Genomic DNA, 14,374 nt, shown 5'->3' with positions numbered 1-14,374 from the left:
AGGAGCAGGAGAAACAGCGCGTGAGGAACTGACCCCCACCGCCATTCCCCGTCCCCCTGTGCCGCTGGCGGGGAGGGAGAGAAATGGGGGTGAATATGGGTCTGGGGGGAGGAAGGGAGGGGTGGGGGTTAAGATTTGGGTTTATTTCTCATTGCTCTACTCTGATTTGATTGGCAAGAAATTAAATTAATTTCTCCAAATCGAGGCTGTTTTGACCGTAAATGGTGAACGATCGCTCCCCGGCCCAGGGCCCCCTGTCACCCTGCAGCTCCCACCACCCGCCCGTTCCGGGCCCCCCCCCCAGCCTCCAGGGTCCCTGATTGTCCCTAAATGTCCCCAAATGTCCCCAAATGGCCCCAAAGTCGTGTGTGTGCCCCGCCCCCCCAGCCAGGGCCGCCTCCCCGGCCCATGGCGGAACTTCCGGCCCGGTGGTTCCGTCCCGCTTTGAGTTCCGGGCGGGTTCCGTTTCCCGTCCCGATGGTTCCGTTTTCCCGGGTATTTCCGGTGTTTCCGTTTCTAGCGCCGGTGTTTCCGGTTCCGTGTCCGGTGTTTCCGGTTCCGGTGCCGGTTCCCGGAGCGGCCATGGGCGCTCACCTGGTGCGGCGCTACGCGGGGGGAGCGGACACGGAGCCGGACCCGCTGCAGATGCCGTCCTTCCCCGCCGACCTGGGGCTGCCGAACCGCGCCCCACGCGGTCAGTCCCGGTCACGCGTGGGGAGGCGGGACACGAGTGGGTGGGAACACGAGTGGGGGGAACACGAGTGGGGGACACACACACACGAGGGCGGCACCGGGGACGGCGTTGACCTTGGGGTGTCCCCGCGGGACCGGGCCATCGCGTGACCTCGGTGTCCCCTCCCGTGTGTCCCCCACCCGTGACGCGTGTCCGCCCGTCCTCGTGCCCTGTCCCCACGCGTGGCGCAGCGCGGTGACACCTTTGTCGCACTGTCCCCCGCCTGCCCTTGTCACCTTTCGTCACACCCCCCCCCCCGTGTCCTGCTGCCCCCCCGTGGCGGCCTGATGCGTCCCCGTCCCTGTCACACCGCGTGTCCCCACCCTTGCTGCGTGTCCCCCCGTGGGTCCCCACGTCTGCCACCCACAATGGCCCGTCCCCGCCGTGTCCCCCACGTCCCCACACGCGTGTCGATGTCCCCACAGTGTCCCCCCCAATGTGTGTCCCCGTGTGCCACCCGCCGTGTCCCCGCTCTGCGTCCCCCCCCGTGCCACGCGTGCGCTGACGTCCCTGTGTCCTGCCCCGTGTCTCCCCGCACTGCGTCCCCACGTGCCACACACGTGTCGGATGTCTCCGTGACATCCCCCTGCCGTGTGTCCCCACGTGCGTCCCCACGTGTGTCCCCACGTGCCCCCTCGTGTCCCCACCCCTGCTGTGTCCCCACGTGCCACACACGTGTCGCTGTCCCCCTGCCGTGTCCCCCCGTGCGTCCCCACGTGCCCCCTTGTGTCCCCACCCCTGCTGTGTCCCCATGTGCCACACACGTGTCGCTGTCCCCCTGCCATGTATCCCCACGTGCGTCCCCACGTGCCACCCCATATCCCCACCCCACCACATCCCCACGTCCCCGTCCTCCGTCCCCACGTGCCACACGCGTGTCGATGTCTCCATGACGTCCCCCCGCTGTGTTCCCCCGTGTGTCCCCACGTGCCACCCCGTGTCCCCCCCCGCTGTGTGTCCCTGTGTGCCACCCACAGTGTCCCCACCCCTGCTGTGTCCCCACGTGCCGCACACGTGTCGCTGTCCCCCTGCCGCGTGTCCCCACGTGCCCCCTCGTGTCCCCACCCCTGCTGTGTCCCCACGTGCCACACACGTGTCGCTGTCCCCCTGCCGTGTGTCCCCCCCTGGTGCGTCCCCACGTGCCCCCTCGTGTCCCCACCCCGCCACATCCCCACATCCCCGTCCCCACATGCCACACGCGTGTCGATGTCCCCGCGACGTCCCCCTGCCGTGCCGCCCCGCCCCCCCTGAACCCTCCCTCCCTCTCCGTGGGCGCTGACCCTCCCCCCCCGCGTGTGTCCCCCACCCCCGGTGACAGTGATGGTGGCCACGGCGCAGCAGCTGGCGGGGGGCCGGGTGCCGCTGGAGCAGCGGGATTTCTGCGCCCACCATCTGCTGCGGCTGCTGCGCTGCCAGCGCGACGCCTTCCCCGTGCCCTGGGACTGCCGCCACCTGCGCCACGCCTGGGACGCCTGCCAGCACCGCGAGTACCGCGGGGACACGGGGGACGGGGGGGGACACACACGACACAGGGATGGGGGGGGGACGTGGGGGACACAGGGGATGGGGGGGACACGGGGACAGCAGGACGTGGCAGGGGGAAATGGGGATGCAGAGGTACAGGAGTGGGGGGATACAGAGGGGACATGGGGGTGACGTGGGGACACGGGGACATGGGGAGGGGATACAGGGAACCTGGGACGCGGGGGAGGACACGGGGGGGACATGGGGGGACAGTGGGGGACGTGGGGACAGCAGGACGTGGCAGGGGGGAAATGGGGATGCAGAGGTACAGGGATGGGGGGACACGAGGGGAAAAGGGGGTGACACAGGGACATGGAGGACATGAGGGGGACACTGGGGACATGGTGGGGACATGGGGAGGGGATTTAGGGGACCTGGGACACAGGGGGGACAGCAGGACATGGGGACAGCAGGACATGGCAGGGGGGAAATGGGAATGCAGAGGTACAGGGGTGGGGGGACACAGAGGGGACATAGGGGTGACGCAGGGACATGGGGAGGGGATACAGGGAACCTGGGATGTGGGGGGGGACATGGGGGGGACACTGGGGGACATGGGGACAACAGGATGTGGTAGGGGGGAAATGGGGATGCAGAGGTACAGGGATGGGGGGACATGGGGGGAAAAGGGGGTGACACAGGGACACGGAGGACATGAGTGGGACATGAGGGGGACACTGGGGACATGGCAGGGACATGAGGGGACATGGGGGGGACATGGGGAGGGGATTTAGGGAACCTGGGACACGGGGGGGACAGCAGGACACGGGGACAGCAGGACGTGGCGGGGGGGAAATGGGGATGCAGAGGTACAGGGATGGGGGGACAAAAGGGACAAGGGGGTGACACAGGGACCCTGGGACACAGGGGGGACATGGGGGGGACACAGGGCCATGGGGGTGACATGGGGAGGGGATACAGGGACACCGGGATACAAAGGGGACAAGGGGACACACGTGGGGATGGAGATGGGATCTCTGGGACACAGAGGGGACATGGGGGGGGACACTGGGACATGGGGGGGACAGCAGGACGTGGCGGGGGGGAACAGGGACACAGGGGTCAGGGATGGGGGCAGAGGGGACGGGGGACACGGGGACACCAGGACACGGGGACGTTGGCTGGGGCATGGGGACAGGGCGGTGCAGGGACACGGGACACAGGAGGACGGGGGGGGACACGGGGGGGCAGGTGACGTGGGGAGGGAACATGGGGCCATGGGGGGACACCGGGACGGGAGGGACACAGGACGTGTCAATGGGGGGTGACGGGGACACCGCGGTGTCCTCTGGGGCTCCTCGTCCCCACGGCCACCCACACCCCCATGGTGTCGTCCCCCCCCGCCCGCCGCGGTGTCCCCGGGATGTCCCCCGGTGCAGTGACGTCCCCCGGTGACACGTGGGTGACGCGCCTGTCCCCAGCTACGTCATGCGCATGAAGGAGTTCGAGCGCGAGCGGCGGCTGCTCCAGCGCCAGAAGCGGATCCGGCAGCGGGAGGTGGCAGCTGCCACCAGCGAGTGACGGTGACGCGGGGACACGCGGGGGACACGTGGGGACACCCGCCACACAATAAACCTGCCGAGCTGACGCCGCGCCGGCCTGTCACTGCGCTTGGGGACGCTGGGGACGACGGGGCGTCTCGCCCCTGGGGTGGCCGTGACCTCCCCCTCGGCGTGTCCCCCCAGGGTGGGACAACGACAGGCCACACGTTGGGGGGGTGACATGATTTATTGTCGCCTGCAGGGACAAGGGGGGGACAATGACGGGTGACACAGGTCATTCCCGGCCACCCACGGGTGACACAGGTCACTCCTGGCCCCGCGGGACGACGGCAGGCCACAGGGAGGTGACACGGGCCACCGTCACAGGCCACGCGTGGGTGACGTCGCTTTGTCACCCGCAGCGGCCGGGACAGTCCCACGGGTGACACTGCCACCGGGGAGGGGACAGACCCCGTGGGGACAGGGACGGGGACACCGGGGCTGGGACCCTCAAGCACGGGGTCGGGGGGACAACAGGCTCGTGTCCCCTGTCCCCGTGTCCCCTGCCCCCCCGCTGGCTCCGGGTGTTCCCAGGGTGTCCCTAGGGTGTCCCCGCGGGGGGTGGGGGGGTGCCGCGGGCTGTCCCCGTGTCACAGCAGGAAGGGGACGATGGGGGAGCGCAGGGGGGGGTAGTCGCGGAACTCCCGCAGGTAGCTGCGGTGCTTGCCCTGCGCCCAGATGGCCATCTGCACGAAGCCCACCAGCGAGAAGAGGGCCACTGCGGGGGCCACCGTCACCACGGGGGACAAGGTGGGGGGGGGACGACATGGTGGGGGGGTGGGGGAGGTGGGCAGCTGGGGGTGGGACGCTGACGGGGGACGTGGAGGGGGGAGGTGGGATGTGGGGACCCCGGGAGGGGACATGAGGGGGGACAGGGAGGGATGGGGACCCCAGGAGGGGACATGGAGGGATGGGGACCCCAAGAGGTGACAGGGGACATGGGGGAGGCATGGCGGGGGGGGGACAGGGGACACAGGGACCCCGGGGGAACGTGGGCAGCTGGGGGTGGGACACTGACCCCAGGCTCTGGGTGACACCCCCCCCCCCCATTAGGGTCCCCCCCATCAAGGTGCCCCCATCACAACGCCCCACCCTCCAAAATGGCACCCCCCTCCCAGCCCAGGTGCCCCCCCCGCCCCGCATCAGGGTGCCCCCTGCCCAGCCCCCCCAGGTGCCCCCCCCCCAGGGTGCCCCCCCCATTTAGGGTGCCCCCCCCGACTCACCGGGCAGACACTGTGTCATGATGGTGAAGCCGATCCAGGATCCGACCTGGGGGGGGGGGGGGGCAGCACCCGTTATGGGGGGCAGCTCCTCCCCCCCCCACCCAGCAGGACCCCCCCACCCAGGGTGCTGGAACCCCCCGGCAGTGCCCCCCCCCCACCCCCGGTGCCCCCCCAAATGCCCCCCCCTACCTCGTAGGTGTAGTTGGGGCAGGAGACGAGCAGGAAGAGCCAGGTGAAGGGGTTGCGGGTGGGGTACGGGATCTTCCGTGTCTTGGAGCCTGCCCCGGCACACGCGTGTGACACCCCCGCACGCGTGTGACACCCCCACATCTGTCCCCCCCATGTGCCTCTGCACCATCACGCGCCCTCCCTGTACCCCCCCCCCCCCGGCCCGTGGGTGCTCCCACACGCGTGTGCGTGGCCACCTGCCCGCCACATGCGCCCGCACACGCGTGTGCGGTCTGATACGTGTGTGTGCGCGCGCCTCCCACCCCACATGTACGCGTGTGGTCACATGCGTGTGTTGCGCCCCTTCACACACGTGTGCCTCCCTCTACGGCACACGCGTGTGCCCCTGCACCGTCACGTGTCCTCCGTGTTCCCCCACACGTACGTGCACGGCCACGTGCCCTGTGTCTGCCCCCCCAACACGTGTGCCCCCCATTGTGTGCACCCCCCCACACGTGTGCCATGCCCCGGCACACACGTGTGCGTCGCCCTGTGCCACCCTGCCCCGCCCACGCATGTCCCCGTGCCCCCTCACCGGCGGGGCGCAGGTTCCGCAGGGCCACGTGGATGGAGAAGTTCCCGAGTTGGCAGAACTGGGGGGGGGGACAGGGACGTGGGGGGGGCCCTGAGCTGTGGGTGGCCCCTGGACCCACCCCCAGCACCCACCTGTGTCCCTTGAGCACCCACCAGACCCCCCCAGCACCCACCTGCGTCCCCCCAGCACCCATCTGCCACCCCAGTGCCCCCCCCCAGCACCCACCAGACCCCCCCAGCACCCATCTGCCACCCCAGTGCCCCCCCCCAGCACCCACCAGACCCCCCCAGCACCCACCTGTCTCCCCCCCCAGCACCCATCTGCCACCCCAGTGCCCCCCCCCAGCACCCACCTGCCCCCCAGACCCCCCAGCACCCATCTGCCACCCCAGTGCCCCCCCAGCACCCACCTGTCTCCCCCCCCAGCACCCATCTGCCACCCCAGTGCCCCCCCCAGCACCCACCAGACCCCCCCAGCACCCACCTGCCCCCCAGACCCCCCAGCACCCACCTACCGCCCCCAGCCCCCACCCATCTCCCCCCCTCCCCAGCCCCCACCTGCCCCCCCGCAGCACCCCAGCACCCCCCCCCCCCAGCACCCACCAGGAAGACGGCAAGCGCCAGCTTCACCTGCTCATCACCGTAGGCTGGGGGGGGACACACAGGGTTGGGGGCGTCAGGGGCACTGACACCCCCCCCCCCGCCGCGGTGTCCCCATGGTGTCCCCACGGTGGGACACAAGACGCGGGGGGGGGGGTACAGCGGGTGGGTGGGTGGGTGGGGGGACGGTGCCGCTCACCGGGGGGGGTGTACAGCGGGTGGTTGATGTAATAGGCCATCCAGGCGGCGAAGCCCCAGTAGTAGGTGCAGTTCTGGGGGGAGCGGGAGGGGTTGGGGACACGGGGGGGTCACACGGAAGCGGGGGGACGCACACAGAGCGGGGAACACGCGGTGGCCGGGTGACACCCAGAGACACCCGGATGCCAGCACCCAGGGGTCGCAGGCGTTTCTGTGCTGGGGGGGGGAATGGGTGGCTGAAGGGACACGGCGGGTGGGGGGGGGTGGCCAGGGAGGGGACAGCGAGGGGGGGGGTGACGGGGGTGTCACCTTGAAGATGTTGCGCAGGGGCATGGTGCCGTGGGAGAAGCGGTGGACGAAGAGCGTCTCCAGCAGGCGCTTGATGTAGTGGAAGGAGTGACAGCAGCAGGCCAGGCTGGGGGGGGCACGGGGGGGGGACATGGGGGGACACACCCAGACACACCCCGGGACCCCCGCGCCCCCCCTGTCCCCAGCCCTGCTGGCGGTTGTCCCCTGCTGTCCCCCCACTGCTGTTCCTGGGGCTGCAGGACCCCCCCCTCTGGCCCCCCCAGCCCCTATGACCCCCAATTCCAGCCCCCCCAGCCCTGCGACCCCCAATTCTGCCCCCCAGCCCCCCCCCAAGCCCTATGACCCCCAATTCCAGCCCCCCAAGGCACCATGACCCCCAATTCTGCCCCAAGCCCCCCCCATGGCCCCCAACCCCCCCATGTTCTATGACCCCCAGCTCAGCCCCCAGCACTGCCCCCCCCAGATGTCAGCCCCCCCAATCCAGCCCCCCCAGATATGAGCAGCCCAATCCCCCCCCAAAGCAGCCCCCTACCCCCCATCTGCCCCCCCAAATCATGCCCCCCAGCCCCCCCCCAGGCCTCATGACCCCCAATTCCACCCCCCAGCCCCCCCATATCCTATGATCCCCCCACCCAGATCTCAGCACCCCCCCAATCCAGCCCCCCCCAGATATGACCACCCCCAATCCCCCCCCCCCCCAAAGCAGCCCCCTACCCCCTGCCCCCCAAATCATGCCCCCCAGCCCCCCCCGGCCCCCCCACTGACTGGACGACGGGGTGGCGGCTGGCGGTGAAGTCGTAGCGGGGGCCGTAGAGGAAGGGGACGCGGAAGTAGAAGAGCAGGTAGATGAGCAGCGGCCCCGCGTACTCCGTCAGGAAAACCTGCGGGCGGACGGACAGACGGACACGGGGGGACGTGGGGGTGTGCGGAGGGACACGGCGGGGGGCTGGGGGGGACACGGGGACACGGAGGGAGGCAGGGACGGGCAGAGGGACGGGGGGGACACGGAGAGAGGGACGTGGGGACGGGCGGGGGGGTGAGGGGGGTTGAGGGACAGAGGGACGGACGGAGGGACATGGGGATGGAGGAGTGGATGGAGGGACAGAGGGACGGATGGAGGGACATGGACAGAGGGACGGACGGAGGTGCCCAAGGACAGAGAAGCAGATGGAGGAACAGACAGAAAGATGGACAGAGGAATGGATGGAGGGACAACGGGGTGGACAGAGGGACAGCGGGGTGGACAGAGGGACGGATAGAGGGATGGACAGAGGGACGGATAGAGGGACAACGGGGTGGACAGAGGGACGGACAGAGGGACAGTGGGATGGATGGAGGGACAGACAGAGGGACAACGGGGTGGGCAGCGGGATGGACAGAGGGATGGACAGAGGGACAGTGGGATGGACAGAGGGACAGTGGGACAGACGGAAGGAGAACGGGGTGGACAGAGGGATGGACAGAGGGACAGTGGGATGGACGGAGGGACAGATGGAGAGACAACGGGGTGGACAGAGGGACGGATAGAGGGATGGACAGAGGGACAGTGGGATGGACAGAGGGACAGATGGAGGGACAACGGGGTGGACAGAGGGACGGACAGAGGGACAGTGGGATGGACGGAAGGAGAACGGGGTGGACAGAGGGATGGACAGAGGGACAGTGGGATGGACAGAGGGACAGATGGAGGGACAACGGGGTGGACAGAGGGACGGACAGAGGGACAGTGGGATGGACAGAGGGACAGATGGAGGGACAACGGGGTGGACAGAGGGACGGACAGAGGGACAGTGGGATGGACGGAGGGACAGATGGAGGGCCAACGGGGTGGACAGTGGGACAGATAAAGGGACAGACGGAGGGACAACGGGGTGGGCAGTGGGACAGACGGAGGGACAGCGGGACAGACGGAGGGACAGCACGAGGCCTCACCGTCACCCAGCTGATCTGGGCCCCCAGGTCACGGAAGTAGAAGGTGGCGGTGGTGCCCACGGGCAGGCTCTGCAGCACGTCCTCGTCCTTCAGGGACCTGCCCTCTGCGGGGACATGCGCCCTGGTGACCACCACCCCGACGGGGTGGGGGACGCTTTGGGGACACTTCGGGGACGCCCCCCCCCGCGGTGGCACTCACTGGGGTCCAGGCGCAGGGACTGTCTGGCCGGGTACCACTGGGGATCTGCGGGAGAGGAGGGAACGGCGTCGGTGGCAGCGCGGGGACAGCGACGGCACCGGGACGGGGTCTGGGTGTCCCCATGGCCCTGTGACACGTCACCAGCCGTGACGGGGACCATGACGGATCCCCCCGTGGTGACGGGGGTCCCCAGGGCCTTAGGACAGGTCCCTTGGTCATGGTTGGGGGTCCCCAGCCATAACAGGGGTCCCCATGGAGGGTCCCCGGTCATGACGGGGACCACGATGGCTCCGTGACAGGGCTCTGGTCACGACGGGGACCACGATGTCCCCATGGAGGGTCCCCAGACACGACGGGGGTCCCCCCATGGCCGTGGAACATATCCTGAGCCACAAGGGAGATCCCCAAAGCTCTGTGACGGGTCCCCACCTATGACAGAGGTCCCCAAGGGCCCGTGACGGGTTCCTGGTCACCACGGGGGTCCCTAAAGGCCCATGATGGGTCCCTGGTCTTGACGAGGGTCCCCACAGCCCCATGACAGGTCCCTGGCCACCACAGGGGTCTCCACGGCCCTGTGACAGGTCCCCAGGCCACAATGGTGTCCCCACAGCCCTGTGATGAGTCCCTGGCCACCACGAGGGTCCTCACGGCCCTCAGCCACAACGGAGACCGTGATGGCCCTGCGACGGGTCCCCAGCCGCGATGGGGGTCCCCACCCCCCTGTGACGGGGGTCCCCATGGCCTGGTGACAGGTCCCCAGCCGCGATGAGGGTCCCCACCACCCAAGGGTCCCCAGCGGAGGGTCCTCGTCCCCGTCCCCATCCATACGTACGGGCCTTGGTGAAGAGGCTCTTGATCTCGGCGACGGTGGCGTGGGGCTCCACCTGCGGGCGACCCAGAGGCCATCAGGGGGTTGCCGGGGCGCCCCTGCCTCAGTTTCCCCTTCCCCCCAGCCCCCCACACCCACCCACCCAGGGGGACAGGGGACAAGGCAGGAGGGGACGCGTCCCCCAGGTACCTTATCGAGGAAGCAGAGCTTCTCCCGCGTCCGGGCGTCCAGGATCTCCACCTCGAAGAAGAGGACGGCTTTCTTCACCTTCTTGGGGGGGGGAGCCTGGCGCCACAGCCCCAGGATGGGGGACGAGGACACCTGGCCCCCCTCACGGGGTAATCCCGTTCCCTCCATGTCATCGGCCCCCGGGGACACCGCGGGGACGGCGGCGCGCCCAGCCGAAACCCGATCGGTCCCTGGGGAGCTGCTAAATATAAACCTCCCCCCCCACCCCGCCCCGCCACCCCAGGGTGGCTCTTGGCCCTGGTGGCCCTGGAGGTGGCCCTGGAGGTGGCCCGGGGAGGGACAGGGTCAATCGGCGCCCAGGGAGGGACGGGGACTGGCGGCTGGCGGGGACGGAAGGGGACAGGAGCGTGGCACGGGCGGGAGGTAAGGCTGGACACCCCCTCCCCAACACTCCCCGGTCCCCAAGGGCCTCGGTGGCATCAAGGGTGGGGACGGGGCTCGCCAAAGCGTGGCCACGTGGGTGGCCTGGGTCACCCCGTGATATCGTGACGGGGACAGGGGTCTGTCACCCCTGGAGACACCAGCGATATGTCACCCTGTGACACCCCAGCGGGGGCAGGGGTCTGTCACCCTGTGACACCTTGGTGGGGACAGGGGTCTGTCACAATGTGCCACCCCAATAAGGACAAGGGTAAGTCACCTCTGTGACACCCCAACGGGGGATATGTCACCCCCGTGACACCCGGACAAGGGTCTGTCACCCTCTGACACCCCAGCAGGGACAGGGCTCTGTCACCCCAGGGTCACCCTGACGGGGACAGGAGTCTGTCACCCTGTCACATCCTGTCAGGAACAGGGGTTTGTCACCCCAGAGGGGTGCCGGGGGTGTGACACCCCCATGGACATGCCAAACAAAGTGTGAGGGTGCCCCGAGCGTGGTGACAGCGATGGTGACAGGGACAGGGCCGGAGGGAAGGCGGGGGGGGGGGGGGGGGGGGGGGGGGAAGAGGTTTATTTTGGGTCTCCCCCCCGCCCCGTTGGGCTGCGTCCCGCCCACGTCACCGTCGAGCTATGACAAACATCTGCCCGCGGCCGCTGCCACCCCGAGGGGACGGGGCACCCCTGTCACCCCCCACTCGTGGATGGGGGGGGGGGGATCCTGGGGCCGTGACAGCGTCACAGCCGCCCCCCCGGGGGAGAGGGTGACACCACGTCGGGAGGGGTGGGGGCTCCCCTTCTCGCCCCCGCCGGCGGGGTGCGGCAGGCAGGCAGGCAGGCAGCCTGACGGGCCGGGCAGGCCGGGGCTGGCAGCGCTGCAGGCAGGAACCGCCCTCCCGGCCCCCGCGTTGCCGTTCCCCCGCCCGGGGGGGGGGGGGCGCAGAGAGGCGGGGTGAGCCCTACCGGTGCGGGCAGCGAGGCTTTTCCCCTCCCCGGGGGGCACGGGGAGCCCCCCCCGCCCCGGCACAACCCCTGAGGGGGCACCAAGCCCCCCGCCATCCCCGGGGGTGACACCTCGCTCGCCTCCCGGGTGGGCCAGGGCAGTAGGCGGCCGCCACACCCGTCGCCGTCACCGCTGCCGTCATCCCCTCACAGCTGCTGCGACTGGCGGGGGGTGGGTGGGGGTGTGTGTGTGACGCCAGCGGGGTGAGGCACGGCCGTGACAGGCCCGGGCAAGGCCCGGCGGGACGGGCCCAGGGGGGCGGTTGGACCCTGTTGAACCGGCCCGGGCCCCACCGCAGGGACCAGGCCTCGCCCAGGCCTCGCCCTCGCACCCACCACTGCGCATGTGCGTACCCCATTGCCGTCCTGCTGCGCATGCGCGGCCGGCAGATCGGCCGCCCACGCATGCGCGGCTTAACGCATTCAGTGGGGCGACCTGATGCGCATGCGCTCAATGAGTGGCTCCCCCCCCCCTCCACCCTCCGCGCGCGCGCTGGTAGCGACAGCCCCGCGTCGCCGCACGCATGTGCACTGCCTCGCCTCCGTCGCACGCAGGCGCAGTGGCGCGGCTCCGGTGTCAGGCGCATGCGTAGAAGGGTCACGGCGGCCCGCAGGGAACAGCGAGGGGTCGACGGGCCCGGGCCTGGTCGGGCCGTGAGGGGGAGCCGGGGCTGGGACCGGGGCCAGGGCGGGCGGCGCCGCCTCACCTCGTAGTGCTTCATGGCTGTCGCTGCTGCCGCTGCTGCTCCGCCGCCGCCGCTCCCGCCGGGCGCCCGCTCCCCCCACGTGATCCTCCCGTTTCACCTGGCGGGCGGGACCCGCGCCGCCGCCAATCACCGCCGCGCGGGTGGTGGCAAGCAGCCAATCAGGACCTGAGGGCCCGGCGACCCCGCCCCCGCCCTCTCCCTTTCCCGCCCCTCTAGTTTCCGGGGCAACGGAAAAGCCTGACGGCACCTCGACCAATGGGAAGCGGAGGCGGGGCGACGAGTGACGGCGCCGGCAGCCAATGGGCTTGCGGCAGAGGCCAGCGGCATCGCGGTTGGACGGGGTAGACTTTCGCACGGGCCTCGAGAAGCTAGGCGGGGGCGGGGCCTCGGGGCTGGGGGCGGGGCCTCGCGAAAGAGGGCGGGGCCTGAGGGTGGGGGGAAATGGGGTGTCCCCGTGTCCCCCTGTCCCCATGTGCCGGTGTCCCCATGTCCCTGTGTCCCCATGTCCCTGTGTCCCCCTGTTCCCCTGTCCCCATGTGCCGGTGTCCCCATGTCCCTGTGTCCCCATGTCCCTGTGTCCCCCTGTCCCTGTGTCCCCATGTCCCCCTGTCCTGGTGTCCCCCATCCCCCCGTCCCCCTGTCCCCGTGTCCCTGTGTCCCCCTGTCCCCCTGTGCCCCAGGGTGGCTGTCATGCGATTGTCTGCGCCTCAGGTGTCACCTGAACCGGGGATGAGAAGGGAAGGGACGACACAGGCCCAGACGGTGACATGGCAGTGACACCCTGCAGTGACAGTGATGGGATGTCATTGGTGACGGTGGCCGCGGGCAGTGCTGTCACCAAGAGCGGTGGGTGCCGTGGGTGGCAGAAGACGGACTGTCAGTGTGGGTGGCGATGTCTGGGGGTGACAGTGGCCTGTGGGTGACAGGGACAGGCTGCTGTCACTGCGGATGATGGTTGGCACGTGTGTCAGGGACGGGCTGTCACCGCAGGTGACGGTGGCTGTGGGTGACAGGGATGGGCTGTCACCGCGGGTGATGGTGGCTTTGGGAGACAGGGTTGTCACTGTAGGTGGTCTCTTGGTGACAGTTGCCATGGGTGACAGGGTCACTGCAAGTGACTGGCAGTGGGTGACAGGGATGGGGTGTCACTGCGGGTGACGGTGGCAGTGGGTGACAGGGTTGTCACTGTAGGTGGTCTCTTGGTAACAGCTGCTGTGGGTGACAGGGACGGGGTGTCACTGCAGGTGACAGCTGCCATGGGTGACAGGGACGGGGTGTCACTGCGGGTGACGGTGGCTGTGGGTGACAGGGTTGTCACTGTAGGTGGTCTCTTGGTAACAGCTGCTGTGGGTGACAGGGACGGGCTGTCACTGCGAGTGACTGGCAGTGGGTGACAGGGACGGGGTGTCACTGCGGGTGACGGTGGCTGTGGGTGACAGGGTTGTCACTGTAGGTGGTTTCTTGGTGACAGCTGCTGTGGGTGACAGGGATGGGGTGTCACTGCGAGTGACTGGCAGTGGGTGACAGGGACGGGGTGTCACCGCAGGTGACGGTGGCTGTGGGTGACAGGGTTGTCACTGTAGGTGGTCTCTTGGTGACAGTTGCCGTGGGTGACGGGGACAGGTAGTCACTGCGGGTGACGGTGGCAGTGGGTGACAGGGACGGGGTGTCACTGTGAGTGACTGGCAGTGGGTGACAGGGATGGGCTGTCACTGCGGGTGACAGTTGCCATGGGTGACAGGGATGGGGTGTCACTGCGGGTGACGGTGGCAGTGGGTGACAGGGACGGGCTGTCACTGTGAGTGACTGGCAGTGGGTGACAGGGACGGGGTGTCACTGCGGGCGACGGTGGCAGTGGGTGACAGGCTGACAGCGGCCCTGGGTGACAAGGCCAGGTTGTCACAGCAGGTGACAGGGCCAGCCAGCCACCTCCCGGTGTGACGGTTGCCATGGGTGATAGGGACAGCTGTCTCTCGGGGTGGCGGTTGCCATGGTGACGGGGACAGCCCCCGCCCCTCCCTCCCGTTCCCATGGCAACAGCCGGCGGGGGGGTGGGGGGTGGTGTCCCGCCGGGAGGGGGCAGGAAAGGGGGCGGGGCCTGAGCTGCCCCGCCCATCCCGAGCCAAGCACCTCCGCGCAGGCGCGCGTCGCGCGCCGCTTCCCCTCTCCCCTCCCTCTTCCCGCCCTT

General features: G+C 69.6%; 2 protein-coding genes and 1 long non-coding RNA gene across 4 annotated transcripts; 1 reads left to right on the top strand and 2 right to left on the bottom strand.

The window, feature by feature from the left end:
• Positions 1-535: 535 nt before the first annotated feature.
• Positions 536-3,850, top strand: NDUFB7 (NADH:ubiquinone oxidoreductase subunit B7). The gene is made up of 3 exons (XM_054807952.1): positions 536-694; positions 2,052-2,220; positions 3,679-3,850. The coding sequence occupies exons 1-3, from the start codon at positions 583-585 to the stop codon at positions 3,776-3,778; spliced, it is 381 nt and encodes a 126-aa protein (XP_054663927.1). The 5' UTR covers positions 536-582; the 3' UTR covers positions 3,779-3,850.
• A 116-nt stretch (positions 3,851-3,966) lies between these two features.
• On the bottom strand, positions 3,967-12,315 carry TECR (trans-2,3-enoyl-CoA reductase). Of its 2 annotated transcripts, XM_054807949.1 has the most exons (13): positions 12,187-12,315; positions 10,040-10,090; positions 9,854-9,905; positions 9,022-9,066; positions 8,823-8,926; positions 7,656-7,771; positions 6,891-6,996; positions 6,583-6,655; positions 6,387-6,430; positions 5,785-5,842; positions 5,211-5,299; positions 5,022-5,067; positions 3,967-4,516 (listed from the first exon to the last, which is right to left on the bottom strand). In XM_054807949.1, the coding sequence occupies exons 1-13, from the start codon at positions 12,199-12,201 to the stop codon at positions 4,389-4,391; spliced, it is 927 nt and encodes a 308-aa protein (XP_054663924.1). In that variant the 5' UTR covers positions 12,202-12,315; the 3' UTR covers positions 3,967-4,388. The 2 variants fall into 2 exon arrangements, with proteins under 2 accessions (XP_054663924.1, XP_054663923.1); XM_054807948.1 differs by lacking the exon at positions 12,187-12,315 and having other exon boundaries at positions 10,040-10,667.
• Positions 12,316-13,461: 1,146 nt separating this feature from the next.
• On the bottom strand, positions 13,462-13,967 carry LOC129198552 (uncharacterized). Its single transcript, XR_008574493.1, has 3 exons — positions 13,870-13,967; positions 13,568-13,657; positions 13,462-13,527 (listed from the first exon to the last, which is right to left on the bottom strand). It is a non-coding gene; the product is annotated as an uncharacterized LOC129198552 (long non-coding RNA).
• Positions 13,968-14,374: the final 407 nt, after the last annotated feature.

Source organism: Grus americana, chromosome 33 (assembly GCF_028858705.1).
Source record: "Grus americana isolate bGruAme1 chromosome 33, bGruAme1.mat, whole genome shotgun sequence".
Lineage (NCBI taxonomy): Eukaryota > Metazoa > Chordata > Aves > Gruiformes > Gruidae > Grus > Grus americana.
This window is presented reverse-complemented; position numbering and strand designations above follow the sequence as displayed.

Bases quoted from the DNA above. Each gene is read 5' to 3' on its own strand.
- NDUFB7 (XM_054807952.1), top strand. From the start codon at position 583: ATGGGCGCTCACCTGGTGCGGCGCTACGCGGGGGGAGCGGACACGGAG. The intron at 695-2,051 runs GTCAGTCCCGGT...CCCCGGTGACAG, and splicing joins GCCGAACCGCGCCCCACGCG to TGATGGTGGCCACGGCGCAG. The intron at 2,221-3,678 runs GTACCGCGGGGA...GCCTGTCCCCAG, and splicing joins GACGCCTGCCAGCACCGCGA to CTACGTCATGCGCATGAAGG.
- TECR (XM_054807948.1), bottom strand. From the start codon at position 10,207: ATGGAGGGAACGGGATTACCCCGTGAGGGGGGCCAGGTGTCCTCGTCC. The intron at 9,906-10,039 runs GTACCTGGGGGA...GGTCGCCCGCAG, and splicing joins AGCTCTGCTTCCTCGATAAG to GTGGAGCCCCACGCCACCGT. The intron at 5,843-6,386 runs GTGGGTGCTGGG...CCCCCCCCCCAG, and splicing joins TGGCGCTTGCCGTCTTCCTG to TTCTGCCAACTCGGGAACTT.